The 15,711-nt window shown below is 31.7% G+C and overlaps 1 protein-coding gene across 2 annotated transcripts; it reads right to left on the reverse strand.

Moving 5' to 3' along the window:
* Positions 1 to 8,574: 8,574 nt before the first annotated feature.
* On the reverse strand, positions 8,575 to 15,180 carry LOC134724570 (ras-related C3 botulinum toxin substrate 2-like). 2 transcript variants are annotated; one of them, XM_063587675.1, is made up of 5 exons: positions 15,038 to 15,180; positions 13,296 to 13,367; positions 10,926 to 11,043; positions 9,564 to 9,626; positions 8,575 to 8,874 (listed from the first exon to the last, which is right to left on the reverse strand). In XM_063587675.1, the coding sequence occupies exons 1-5, from the start codon at positions 15,079 to 15,081 to the stop codon at positions 8,587 to 8,589; spliced, it is 585 nt and encodes a 194-aa protein (XP_063443745.1). In that variant the 5' UTR covers positions 15,082 to 15,180; the 3' UTR covers positions 8,575 to 8,586. The 2 variants fall into 2 exon arrangements, with proteins under 2 accessions (XP_063443745.1, XP_063443746.1); XM_063587676.1 differs by lacking the exon at positions 13,296 to 13,367.
* Positions 15,181 to 15,711: the final 531 nt, after the last annotated feature.

A 15,711-nucleotide genomic window follows, 5' to 3' on the forward strand; every position in this document is an offset into this window, starting at 1 on the left:
TCTTCCGGGATTCAATACAAAGATTGCTGATAATACATGCACACGTAATTAATAAAACGTGAAAGGAAAGAGATCATTTTGATAAAAGCCGAGCTACATGTAAAGTTAAATATTTCCTTTTGGTATAATTATCAATGAAAGTAAATAAAGGAAACAGTAGTATAACGCTGTTTAAAACTCCTAAATCCATGAACAAAAAATAAAATCGGGGTAACAAACTAAAACCGAGAAAACGCATCGAATATAAAAGGATAACATCGACATAACACTTAAATGTAACACACACAGAAACGGACCAATAGTACAGGGCAATAACAAAATAAACACAAAAGAGGGACGAAAGATACCAGTGGAACAGTGGAATCATAAATCGAAAATAAACTGACAACGCCATGGCTAAAAATGAAAAAGACAAACAGACAAACAATAGTACACATGACACAACATAGAAAACTAAAGAATAAGCAACACGAACCCCACCAAAAACTAGGGATGATCTCAGGTGCTCCGGAAGGGTAAGCAGATCCTGCTCCACACCCGCCGTGTTGCTTATGTAATAACAATTCGGAAAATAATCTAAGACTGTAGCTCACATTCATGAAAGGGGAAGGGATCGTTTTTACGACTTACGGAACATATCTGATATTATTCGTAAAACGGTTATTCAAAAACGGTCAACCAACTCGTAATGGCGTCGTGAAATGTACGAAGGGATGATTTCAACGTCACCATTTGAACCTTTGGTTTAATAGCTTCCTTGTCTGCAGCAACCCTCTATCAAAAAAATCATGATAGGAAAAAGCATTTCCTATCTGTAAGGAAAGAATATTTCTTCATTACCCAAAGCGACATACATTCCAAAAGTTTGCGCATAAAATCAGAACAAATAACCAAAACATTAACCAAGTAGTATGGATTTGGCAAAGTTGTTATCGAAAGAAAAGGCAGTAGCTAATCATATCAATAGACTATTGATATATCTGGACTTTTGACTTTTTCAACAGGTTACATAATCTGTTGTAGGACATCCTGGTACCAAGTCAAGTAAGAGCAGCGTATAGACATGAAATCTATCTTTCAATTGGTACATTTTTGCGGAAAATTAATTGTTTTATAATTTCATTACAAGACATACGTGGTTTTGCAAATACAGACTGGCACAGTTTTCACGTGTATAGCTAGTTTACTTAATAATCACTCTTGTCGTTTGGTGGAAGCCACTACTTCGATGTTTTACGGACTGACCAGTTGGTTGACCGATATAGAATATCTGTGCTATAAGTGACCACTAATATGTTCAAATTTTCACGAATATTTCTCGACATTTATAGCAAGGACTGCTTTCCTTCTTGGAGCTTCAGTAATCAACTCCTTTTTTGTAGTGTTTATTTTGCAAATTTGTGTTGTGTTAATAATGAAATTTGTGGCTTTGTCTGTATTTTCGTCTATATCAGTTTTTTCTTTGGCGTTGTCATCGAAAATATCCCATTGATTTTGTCCGGTTTTTTTTTCGTACTTGAATAACAAAATCAACCGTTCCCATTGTTACAAATACTTAATGTTTTTTCTATTAATGGTGGAGACCCAAAGAACACGCGAAGGGATATAACTTTTGAAATCTTTCATGCACTCGAATCTATTATTTCTGGAGAAATGTTTCAAAAGTTTCTCAGTAGCCTAGATTATTTGAGTTCTGATAAAATCTTCTCAAAAAGGTAGGGTACAGCAATAACTACACTAATCTAACAATTAATATTTTTTGACACAGGTCCTAATAGGCACTTAGTGTGATGATGTTTTTGGAATATCGAATCACGCAAAAACGTATCTGTCGAGCAAAAACGTACCCTCAAAGTTAGGCAAATAAATACTAAGAGAAAAAAGGTTTTTGACATATTTATTCAAAATGTTCGTCAGATTATGGTTAATAATATATTTTTTTATAAACTCTGTTTTCAATGATATTATATTTAGTAGTGTGCTGAACAATTTATCAACAAAATGCACTGTCTGCGTTTTTGTTTGCGCTTGATTGGAAATAGAACAGCCTTTATGGCTACTTCAAACACCAAATGCAGCCCTTCCTGAGTTTTGGCTGAACATTATAAATATCTTACGGCTTCCGAGTGACCTTCACTGAATGATACAGGAAGATTATTTTTGTGAATATGTTTAGATTTTTTGATTCTTCATCTTGTCGAATGTGAAGTTTTTTACCCACTAAAACGACTAGTATTCTCTGGACAGTAGTGACGGATTTCAGGGATCCACTGTAATCAAATGAAGTATTTTAATAGCAATATCTTGTTTTGATACAATATGAAATAGCCTGAAATATTGTCTTTTAATATTTAACTTTGAGTGAAAATCCACAGTCTGCTTGATTGTGTTTATTCTATTAGAAGATGTGTTTTCTTCAGTAATAAACATTTACAAAAACCCAAACTGTTCGGTCAAGTAAAGCTATTCTCACATCATCCTGGCAAATTGTATGTAGAAAAATGTTACAGAAGAGTACAGTTTGGTTGAATTTAAAGATTTTAATTTATAGTGAATTGGGAAACAAGTTTTGCAACTTATATTAATCCTGTTCCGCTTTGCAGGTGCGAATGCTGCCTTGGAGCGGCATTATCCTGCTTTTTTTTCGAAATCTACAAGGGTGTCTTTTACGTTCAAGAGATATGACTCTCTTATAAAACGGGCCAGCCATTTTACAGTTCTAAGTAATCTGTAAATTCCAAAATACCTCTTGATGAGTCACGTAGGTCAAGTGCACCCTAAAATTTAGAAAATTTAATAGAAAATTTCTCATGTATGACAATTTGCTGACTGATAGATATAGGATTATTGCATGCCGTGCTTACATTGATTTCCTTATAACAAAATGCATCATGAAGTTATTGTTTAAAACAAATAAAAAAATGGACCAAATCAAGTATGCCTTTTAGGGTGCACTTGACCTTAGTCAGCACGAGGTGTTTTGGAATTTACAGGTTTCTTAGAACTTTTTGTGAAAAAAACCGCTAGCACATCATGGAAAAGGTTAGTAATCTATGTTTCAAATTTTATAACAAAAATCTCTGTATTAGAGGCTTTAGATTTTCAATAAAAATCTTGGTTTATTTGTCCTCTTTTCTATTAAATGCAACGAAAAGTAAATTATAATGCTTTTCATCAAGTATCACCTTGGTATATGTACACACTGGCCTATCTCTACTTTTCATTATATCTTTCGTTTTGACACTATTGAAATTTGAAAAGTTCGTACAATAATGGCTACAGAAGGGGTCATAAACCTTAACAATAGTAGAGATAATACAGAATATGATTACAGTATGCTTTAACTTTCACAGCAAAAATATATGATAAAGATGATCATATCTGCTTCATTCCAAACACAAGTCTGAGGTGCATGATACTTTTTTCTTGCCTTTTAAAAAAAAATTAAGGTGATACCTAACACTACTCTGTAAAATAAACAGAACGTTTTAATGACGTTGTGTTCTTAAGGGAATATTAAGCTTCTCAATGATCACAATAAGTGTTTGTCAAACTGCTATATAACCAGTGTAATGTTTCTAATTAAACAGTTGGTTAAAATTGTTTTCTTTTTTTTCTATTTTTGTCAAAGGGTCAAAGTAAATAAAAAAATTAAACGAACCAAATTAATTTTAGTTCAGGTGTTAGGTACCACCTTAAACAGATATAAATGGTTTAACAAACTGATCAGAGAAATGCGATTTAAAACTGCGTACGCCAGCTACGTGTCTCGCCTACAAGTAAACGTTGAAAATAGTGTAATGATCTGATAAGGCCGAGGTGTGAAAGGGGAATGCTTTAAGGTATAAAACCACTCATTCATAGCCCATTGCTTACTTTGTTAATTTAGCATTTATGGCTACTTTGTTTTAAGTTCAAATAAAGTGGCAGTTATTTCATGTCAAAACTGTACCTTATCTTAGCTTGTGCTGAAAAAATCAACATACATTTAATTGCATATGAGAGCGTACTCGTTCTTTTTTGTATGACCGGGCCTGATTTAGCGGTTCTATACCCGAAGGAAAACTACAATGTGAATTATAGTCTTCCGAGTTTGTCTGACCGTAATGATATATATATGTTTCACAGATAAACACTACTGTGTTCTAGTTGTCGTCCAATAAGATCAATAAATGCATCTTACTTTGAACTTTTTGTGAAATGATCATAACACAGAGAATGCTCTCTACCCAGGACAATCTGCTATCCTTCCGCAGCAACGGTTATCATAATTAGAACATATGATTTTTGTTTGGCTTGTTTTGAACTTAAGGACATAAGGAACATATCCGATATAATCTGTGAATCGGATATTCCGATAAAGAGACTTCTTTCACATTTGTGTGCATGTCAAATTTTGTTTGACCAACATGGTTTGACTTACTAACTGAGTGTACTCATTTACAGAATGATGTTTGCGTCAGAAGAAGATAAATGTTCATGATGAACCATATTTTATCTAGAAATTGTTTTAATATATAGTTGACAGAAATTTTGATAGTCTACAAATTTTGAAATCCTCAATTCTAATAGGTTGACGTCTTTTCTTTTGTTTAACAAATTGTCAAAAGGAGAAAACATGTGGTTCGGTTTTCATAACTCAAGTCACGGAATTATTAAATGTTTTTTTTTACTTGCCGGAAAGCTACCTGATTGCACATGTTGTACAAATAGAAAAAAAGAGAGACAAAGATTACCATATTTGTTAGATATTGGAACTCAAAAGTCTACAGTTAACGAACAGCGCACTGTCTCAAAAAAACCAGACACACTTCAGTGCACAAAACGCAACATAGAAAACAAAGGACTGAACAACACGAACCCCACCAAAACTTGGTGTGATCTCATGTGCTCCGAAAGGGTAAGCAGATCTTACTGTAGATGTTGCACCATATGCGATATTAACAATTGAAAGATGTACAGTTTTTTTTACACTTCCAAATAAAATTTGCAAGCATACCGCTAACGAAAATCGCATATCCCATAATCTACAGAACTTTTGATATTTGAATGGTGATATAATAATATATTTAACTATAATGTATGCAAGCAGCCTACAGAGGACTACAGACGTTGGTTGTTAACAGCATGAACCTAGAAGGTTGAATTATCCCTAGCATCACTGAAGACAAATACAGTATCGACATGCGTATCACTATGTACATTGTACAGAAATACTTGGTACCGTAATGTTGTCAACCGTACAAATATATGAATATGATGTAGTTATTAATCAGCAATGACCATAACATTTAACTAAATCCATTCAAATTCAATCATAAGAGGAAAAAAAGATACCAGAGGGACAGTCAAATTTATAGATTGAAAATAAACTCACAGTGCCATGATTAATTTGAAAAGGAAACATATTTGTACACAAGGCACAAAATAGAAAACTTAAAACTAACCAAAATTAACTCCATCAAAAACAGGAGGTGATCTCAGTCGATTTAATTAATCAACAACATTGCAACTGAATTGTAGTAGAAAAATCTCTAAAACATGTTAAAAGCCTTATGATCTAATATTTCTGATAAATAACAAGATCGATTTGTTCGTAAAGCATTGAGGGATACTTTACGATTATGCTGCAAAAACACGCTAAAACCAAACAAAAAAATTAACACTTTTCGTCTACAGAAGACTACCAAATGACGCCCAAACCAAAAAAAATGAGACGCCTAAGTCAAGAACGAAGTTTAAGACAATTGAGGACTTTATATTCCGTAACTTCAGTTAATCTTTTCGTGGGGTAGACATTCCTTAGTATTTTTAATGTATATTATAAAATGTATGTCTATGTGATGTAATCTGTAAGAGTTAGTGTCAAAAGAATACTGCTTGCAATTTTACCGAATGCATGAACAACAAAATTTCAGTAGAACCCTGCCAATTATCTTTCACAAGTCTATGACAATGTTTGAACTTTTCAAAATAATTTAAGTGTTACATAAGCTGCATTTGGTAATTGGACTGATGTGTCTAAAATGGTCTTGAACTTTCTTCAATATTTTTTATTCGAATGGCAGTGAAAAAAGGGTGAAGATACCAGTGGGACAGTCAAGATTGGTCTTCTGTAGACGAAACACAACACGTCGTGTGTACATATGTTACTTTAGATCCTGTTAGATTTCAAAGCATTGAGAATATTAGCTGATTTTTCTTCATTTCATGGAAAAAATAGTCTTTTATCCTAATCAAAACGATAAAATACTGGAATCTGCTATTCAGTAGAAGTCGGTTGTTAATGTAGTTCATAAGTGTTTATCGTTTTTGTTTTTTATATAGATTCTACCGTTGGTTTTCCAGTTTGAAGTTTGAATGGTTTTACACTATTTAATTTGTTTGGCCCTTTATAGTTCGTTTTTCAGTGTGAATAAACTCAGCTTAGATACCAGGACTAAATTTGGTATATACGCCAGTTCAGTGTGAGCCAATGCTTCGTGTTGAAGACCATACTTCGACCAATTATGGTTTACTTTTATAAATTGTGACTATTGTTGTCTCATTGGTACTCATATCACAACTTCTAATGTTTATTAAGTGAATTCAAAAAAAGAACATTTGAATAAGGGGCCTTTTACTACCACATATGAAATCGATTATGAGTAAAAAAATAATTATGCTTACATTGTTGGACGATAATCGTCACTAAAAGAATTAGTTGAGTAGCCCATCAATAAACACGTTTTCCCAACATCTCTGAAAAGGAATGTCATTTGTTTCTTATTTTTGTGCTATTCCTAGGATATTGCTCAATATTTAATCAAATTTCGTTAAATATACCAAGATTTGCAAGCATTTACCCATAATTCTCTAGATTCCAGAACAAACGAAGAAAAATGAATATTCATTGTAAAGCACATCATGACATACAAAATGTCCAACTTTTTGATTCCTATAGAAAGAAGAAAATATGTCTGGCGTATTTAATTATAGGCCAGGTACCTTTTGATAGCTATTATTTGTCCTGTATATTCTTCCATTTAATTTTATTGTAGTCCTGTCATGTAATATTGTCATTTTAATTGTATATGTAACATTCCAATAAAATCGGGAGGTTTGGATAGCCATAAAACCAGGTTCAATCCACCATTGTTTTCTTAAAATGTCCTGTAATAATTCAGAAAAATGGCCATTGATCTATTTTAGTTTGTTTCTGTGTTTTGTGTTTCTGTCTTGTCGTTGTTCTCCTCTTTAATTGAATGTGGTTCCATCAGTTTGAGTTTGTAACCAAGATTTGTTTTTTTTCTTTCAATCGGTTTGTGAATTGCGAACAGCAGTATACTACTGTTGTAATTGACAAGAATTTGATTTTTTTTAATGTGTTAGAATTTTTTGCAACGAATTTTTTGTCTGTCTATCATCATGAACTGTGTATTGCATTTTTTAGATCAAATATATTCCAGAATCAGCGTTTGCCACATTCACATTTTTTCTATTCTAACTATTTTACAACAACACATTTGATATGCTGCATTTCTATGGAACGCCACAACTGCCGTATGATAACAATAACCATATCATAACGGTTAAAAATACATTATGAAGCAGATGTTCTATACTATTACGACTTTTAACTACACATTGTATAATACTCTGTCAATTTGCTATATAACTAAGATACATTTATATAATATAAAGACACTTTGATACAACATGGAGCTATCTTTTCATACTATTCTGTCATTTCACTTTGTTATGAAGATAATATTTCATACTATGCAGACATCTTGATATACCATTGAGCTAGATTTTCATACTGATTTGTTGTATCAAAGTGTCTTTATAGTATATGAATGTATTTTAGTGATATAGCAAATTGACAGAGTATTATAGTCAAATGTCGTTATAGTATAGAATATTTGCTTCATGATATATCTTTAATCCTGGTAGTTATGATGAGTTTAGTTTACTGAAAATATATTTAGTCCTTTCTGGTCTCTAAGATGTTGAAGAATTTCCAGCAATTTGATGATATGAATTCGTATATAAAAAAAAACATAGCACAATCAATATGAGTTGACAGGGCTATGACGCGGCAGCATAACTAATTAGTTTAACCTTGTTTTGCTTCGCTATTAAAATTATCTGTAATTTGAAATTTAAGGCACTAATGTCATAGAGAATAAAGTTTTCAAATGTTATAAGCTTGTTATCGTTATTTCATATTGGTGAAATCGTATAATATGAGGGGAACATCTGACTTCTGTCTGTCACATGTGTCAGAAACAAATATGTTTTAAGATTTAAAAAAATGTTTAACAAATTTTATCTTATTTTGAGGTAGACTCAAGTCCCTTACTATCTGCAGTCTTAGTTTGATGTCTGAAAATACACTGATAACAATAAAATAACAACAGGGTAGAGGAAAATTAAAAACAAAACGTCATTGATCAAATTAAAAAAATCTAAATCTTAATCACAGCAAGAGAAACCATTGCAACAAAGTGGTACAGTTTTGTTTTTATTTACAAACAGATATAATAAACTTCTATTTGAATAGCTGCATACAATTTAAACATATTCTATTATACTGAGCACTTTTCACAATACAATGCATGATCTGTGTTTTCGTCTTGGGTTAAATGGAAATAACACAGCCTTTATGGCCTCATCAAACACCTCTTTCATCCCTTCCTGAGTCTTTGCAGAACATTCAACATATTTTACAGCTTTTATTTGATTTGCTAACGAATGACCTTCACTGAATGATACAGGATAATTATGTTTCGCAATAGGTTTTGAATTTCCTGGTCCTTTTCTACTGTCTAGTTTTGTGCCAACTAAAAGGATAGGCGTTCTTGGAGAGTGATGTCTGATTTCAGGAATCCACTGTGATGAAAACATTGAAACTTAAGCACAACTTGTCAAATTCTATAACAATCTTGTCTAATTGTGTAAGAAAAAACACTATAACAAATGCCTAGTTTTTATTACTTTTAGTAGTTAAAACTCAAATGTAACGCATTTGCAAACACGGTAAAATTGAAAGATGATTTAACATTTTAAAATTGATTCATGATTATTTTTATAAGGTAGGCGTGTGTTGTCACACTATATTTACAAGTTTTTTTTCTCTTACTTATATATATAGGTCTCCAACTGTTTCAGTTTTGATACATCCTGCGCCTTCAAATATTCTGCCTCAGATTTTCTTTATGAAGGTAAATCCAGAAATGTGCAACAAACACATGAGATGTATAAAGTTTTGCTGTTTTATTTTCCAATGATTAATGGCCATGATATCAGAATATACATACTGTTTTGTTTGTAAATATTTTTATATTATTCATAATCGATGAATAAAAAAATTGGAAGATCATTGTTTCCTGGTTTTCGACTTTGAAAAATATAACAGTCATTCGTTTTGAATACAATAATTCAGATAATAAACAAATTAAAGTAGTGTAGAAACGATTGCGCAATTAAAGTATAAAGATTGTTTTAGTACGGTATGCAGACGATTGAATGGTCACAATTGTCACACTAATCGGAAAATACAAATATCTATAATTACTTACTTGGTGAAGTATGTTATCAAAACTTGATCGCTCGACTATTGAAAAACATGCAAGGAATACATCCTAAAAATAAAATAATAGTTTTATCGTTTTTAAGGTTCACCAATAGATGATCCTATTGTGATTCATGATACACATGCACTTTGCTTGACCATGCATGATTTGAAATGAAGTTTTGATAATAGCACTAGACAATTACCAGTCAGAGTAACACACCATTGTTTGATCCACCAACGTTTTTTTTGCAACTAATCTACTTGAGTCTAATAGTATTTTTGTATTCTCATTTGTGTACGGATTATTAACGTTTATTGGCGTTAATATAGATTGCAAATGTACAACTTTAAAATTCTACTTATCGTATGTAACACATGTAATAAGCAATACAACTATTTTTTGTAGGGCGACTTTTGTTTTTATGATAAAAATCAGTGTCGTAGGTAACCATGAATATGATCGGTTTATTTCCAGTTTCTTGAACCCAGTATATCGGATGTCGATCGATTATGACACCACTGATCACGTTTTCTCATCGAATTGCAGCCTGTCATTACCATACATATAACACATTAGCATAACACAGAGTCATTGACACAAAAACATAAAAAAGACTATATTGAAAATCTTACCGCAAGAGCACCAGCAATCAAAAGTTTGTTTTGGAAGTGCTTGATTTGGACAATTTAAATACAAAATTGACATATTTTGTCAACCTTTATACGAAGGTTTTCTTTTAATGACCAACTATTTTTCAAATACTGAATGAGTTTTGTCAAGACATTACCATGATAACGGATAAAATGAATATGAAAAACCAAGAATTGATCTGAATTTTTAATTGCCGTTCAAGAGATCCTGAATTAAAAGACTTATCCCATTCAGCTGGAATTTGCATGTCCAAATTTGTGAGCACTATGTTTTCTGGTCTGTGCGTCCGTTCTCCCGTCCGTTAGATTGTTCGTTAGTCTGATTACATATGTTGCTAGAGGAAAGGTTTCGATGAAGTTGTAGTGCAATCAACATGAAACTCAGTACATATGTTCCCTATGATATGATTGTTCTAATTTTCGGAATTTTGGTCCTCAATGTCTCCAAACTCATACTTTCTTTGGCTTTTTTTTTTTTTTTTTTTTTTTTTTAACTTTTTTGAGCGTCACTGGTGAGTCTTTTGTAGACGAAACACGCGTCTGGCGTTTATATAAAATTTAGTCCTAGTATCTATGATGAGTTTATCTAATGCTAAATTAGAGTTTTTACCCTAATATCACGCTCTACTGAACATAGAAAATGATAATGCGGATAGGGAATCCGTGTATTATGGACACATTCTCGTTTTTAAATATAAACGAACCTTTCACTTACCGTTTGTGGATATGATAATGGACGGATTCTGTCGTAATCTTCTTGCCCGGCTGTATCCCATAGTCCTAACTCTACAGGTATGTCATTCACCATTGCTATAGTTTTGTAATTGTCATATCTATCATAAATATTTCAGAAAAAAATTCTTTAGAATATTTGACTATTAAAATTCTGTTTTCGATATTTTTTAAAATACTAAAAAGTACAATCGAGTAAAGAATTTTGGTTTGTAACACAATTTTGACTGTGTTTTTATATATATATATATATATTGGTCCACTAATTGAGTGTTGTCAATACAATGCATATATTGATTGTATAACCTTGAAAATACACTGGATTATGTCTGGATTTCAATGGAATTATTAAGGTTTTATGTTATGTTTACGGTATGTATTAATGTGTAAACTATACACATGGAAAAAAGTATTGCAACACCTTGATTTTTTAAAACTTGAAAAATCAGCCTCTTTTTTTGGATGAAATATAATAAAATATCGGTATAATATTATTGAAAATTAGTTTATGATAACATTGACATTAAAACGAACAAAACATGTCTGAAAAAAAAATGATTTATATAACCACAATTTTAATAACAAAATGAAGTGTTTTTTGTACAAAATAATGCATTTTACAAGTTTTACTGTAGTCGAACTTTACAATGTCAGACATTTCAAAATTAATCTTCAGGTGAATGTTAACATCATGGTTGATCGTTATACGCCAAAGAATTAGTACTTTGTGCGCAGCCTCCATTGGATAACCGCATCTTAACGACTTCTGATTCCTGCCACAAATCGACTAATTTGTTGCTAAGGTAGCAGCAACCATTTCTAATGAAGGGCATTGTTTATTTCATGATGTGTTTGAACTGGGGTGTCCTTTCTGGTACTTTCCGCCCAATAGTGTCCCATATATGCTCGATATGGTTGAAAGCCGGGCTACGATCGGGTCAAGGAAGATGAATCAAATTCCATTTCAACATTGGATCTTCCTCCACGATGCTAATTTCTAACTTTTGCGAGCTCTGCACTACATTGAATACGGAAACTGTGTATCTGTTCGTTAGCAAAGGTCGCCCAAATGGTCTTATCGCACGATAACCAGTAGCGATGAGTTGATCTCGAACAGTTCTTGTTAAAAGGCTCATGTATGGCCACCACTCTCTTTTTAAGAATTGTCTTGTATACAGTGGGTTTCCTTTTGACCAACCTTCTTTATGATTGATTTTCTCTAGCAAATGGTATAAGGGGTCTTCATTATCTCGGAAGGTCTTTAACAGCGTTTATTGCCTGATTTTTATTCTCAAAACGACTTATAGTGAAATGGTAATGACCAACAAAACGTGCAGTTGTTACAGCGACATCCCTGCTTCTCTTATGCTGATAATCTGTCATCTTGATGCAGTTAAGAGTTGTCAAGGACCCATCAAGGTGTCAATCACATAACTTTAAAAACTTGGTCATTTAAAGTGTTGAAAACAATGAGGATAAAAACATCTGTTTTGCTGTTTACGGGTACAGTAGCTGCATGTGCAGATAAAAACTTATCGAGTCGATATTTATTGATTAAACTCAGGTGATACTTAAATAATGTTTAACAAGTTCTATTTTACCAAATTATGTCACAAAACAATAAAGAGTGTTTTTAATTTCAATTTTAATTTGGTGTTGCAATACTTTTTTCCAGGTGTATATGTGTTTATCACAACGACTGACCTAATTAAATTTGTGATGAGAAGTCTTCCAATTATTTTACATTGAAACTTTTGTTTATGTTTGAAGACCAAATGACACAGAAATTAACAACCATAGGTCACCTTACCACCTTCAACAATGAGTAAAGCCCATATCGCAATGCCATTTATACAATGCCCCGGAATAAAAAATGTTAATCAATTCAAACTAGAAAAATAACAGCCTAATTTATATAGACTGCCTAAAATTGAAGTTTTCAACATGTTCACTCCAGGTCAAAATAATGGTTTACAAAAAAATATTTTCGAAATGAATTAAAGAAAAGCGACACTTTATGAAAGAAATTGTATATTTAAAACGATAAAGGATAAGCAAGTTTATCTATTCATAATGTGTTCTCCAAATTTGGAAACACAATTTTTTCATTCAAAGGTCTTTAACAATTGATTTTTATCAAACGTATTTGTAAACACTTATCCCAATCAATAAGTAACGGGAAATGAACTGTGGTACATACATATTAACGATAAAACTGTGAATGCAACACGGAAGACATTTTTCCTTTTTAGATTAAACAAATTTTTCATTACAGTTGTACACGCAAAACTAAAGAAAATCCAGATTATTTAGCCATACATGTAAATTTGATTTTAAAACGAATTGTGCTTACATTGTTGGAATATGATCTTCGTTGAAAGTATTATTAGAATAACACATCAACAAGCACGACTTTCCAACATTACTGAAACAGAACAAAGTCTTTATAATAAGAGTATAATAAGTTTCTGATTCATGAGTTTTTTGTTATAAATTTCAACATGTTTAACTATCTTTTAGTAGCTGCGAGAACTGATAAATAGTTCTTTCGTGTAAATTTGACCGGTTAATACAACTTTTAAAGTTTATTTTTCAAGTTTTGGTAGTATTATATCTCTTCTCTCTTCTAGTGTTTGGTTTGACTATAAATTTTCCTTTTTATCGTAATAGTATGATCCACAAAATTATATATTTTGTAAAAACCATTCTGTTTCCCATTTATACTGAATATCTTACAACAACATTATTTTCACTTACCTTTGTACATTATTCTACCAAGGTGTTGGTTGTTTTTGGAATTATTTAACATTTAACCCTTTATTTTATTGTTTTTGTGTTAACTTTGTGCCAAAGATTAAATTCTTTCTTTCTGTGTATCTTCACTTGTGTTAATATGTCTTTTGATTGAGTTAAGTAAGCTATTTCAATTGATATTGTATAGTGTGTTTTTCTTTGTTGTGATGTGACACAGTGACTATTGTGCCAGATAAGAGCGAAAGTTGGTTCATATAAAACGTTTAAACCAATTGCACTTGTTTGCACCTGTCTTACATTTGTTTTAGGAACCGGATTTTTAGAAGTTGTCGTTTATTCATGGGGTTCATAAGTGTTTATCGTTATATTGAATTGACCGTTTGAATGGTTTAACACTAGTCATTTTTGGAACCCTTTATAGCTTTTAGTTCGGTTTTAGCCAATGCTCAGTATTGAAAGCAGTACTTTAACCTTTAATTGTTATCTTTTTATACATTGCCACCTGGATGAAGAGTTGTCATATTGACACTCATACCATATTATACAATTATAGCCTTTGTATGAGGTCGATACGATGTTATATCGACCTAAGAGAAGCATATTGACTGAGGACGAAGTCCGAGATCGTAATGCTTCTATAGGTCGATATAACATCGTATTGACATCAACCAAAGGCTACAATTTCTTTATTAATAATCAACAACTTTTGCATGAACAATGTAAATTTGGGGATTTCTAGAATGTTACTTGTATTTTTAGTAACATGCTGAATTCCCTGTGCAATATGCTGTTTTTGACCGACGAAAAACTAAACACAACAGTATTGGCGTGCAAACTGAGTAAATACAGATGTTCATGTGATAACGTTTTAACGAATCACAAATTCTTAAAGTTTTTCGATTAATAATATTATCCTATATCTATATAATTGGTAAAATGATTAACCTGATATATACATTATATTTATGATTTGGCATGGGCACATGCAGTAAATCGTGTACAAGTCCCAAGTTTCCACTTTTGTTGAACAAAAGGCATTTTCTTCAAGAATCAATGACATAAACAATAAAATCTTTTTGGTTATGGCATCCGTACTTTTGAAAATTCATATAAGCTTAAATAAAATGTCAACAAAGAGAAATGTTGATAAATCCTGGAAATCTTTTCAAGTTTTTTCAGTTCAAGGTTTAAATAACGCAACTTGTTTTCACACTGATGTAATCACCATCGTTAAGCATTAAACCGTTTCAAATGGATTAAAATTAAAATACATACACATTCAATCGTTTTTCTATTAGTGGAAATATTCATACAATAATTAATAATTATATTTGTACCCACCCATCACCGACAACCACACATTTAACATTTTTAGCATCCTTCATCTTAAAGTTTTGTTTAAAAATCAACGGATAAATATATGTTTTTCCCACTTAATATCTATTTTTATTTTTAATATTTAATCTTAACATTTTCCCATATAATATCCTATCCTTATTCTTCCTAGAATCACTATAAACAATTTGAATACGGTTGTATTCACTCACAGGAAGTTAAGATTGTTAAAATGACAAGAAAAAGATCAATTTATTTGAAATAGGGACCAAACAAAGTTAAAGAAAAATCAATATTTAGTTAATAAAAATTTATTTTTAAGTCATATAGTTTATCCAAGCGTCAGTGTTATTTTGTTTTCTATTATGTTTCATATCAATATTTGTATATAAATATTCCTTCATTTTATATACTTCGAGGCATAACCAATTTAAACGTCGTAAAGACTGCAGGACACCATTGGCAAGACAATGTATCTTTTTGGGCCAAAAATGAAATAATTTGCGCCACAACTTAGACACTTCTGCGCCCCTTCATTTTAAAAACTAAAAGTATCACTTGCGCCAATAACACAATCATCTAATTGCTCAAATGCTCTCAGCATATTTTTACTTATAAATAAGGGACTGTCTTCTTTAAGCAGCGTCTGAGCCAGGACTTTGGATTTTTATGTATATCAT

Source organism: Mytilus trossulus, chromosome 7, assembly GCF_036588685.1.
Source record: "Mytilus trossulus isolate FHL-02 chromosome 7, PNRI_Mtr1.1.1.hap1, whole genome shotgun sequence".
In the NCBI taxonomy this organism is placed as follows: Eukaryota; Metazoa; Mollusca; class Bivalvia; order Mytilida; family Mytilidae; genus Mytilus; species Mytilus trossulus.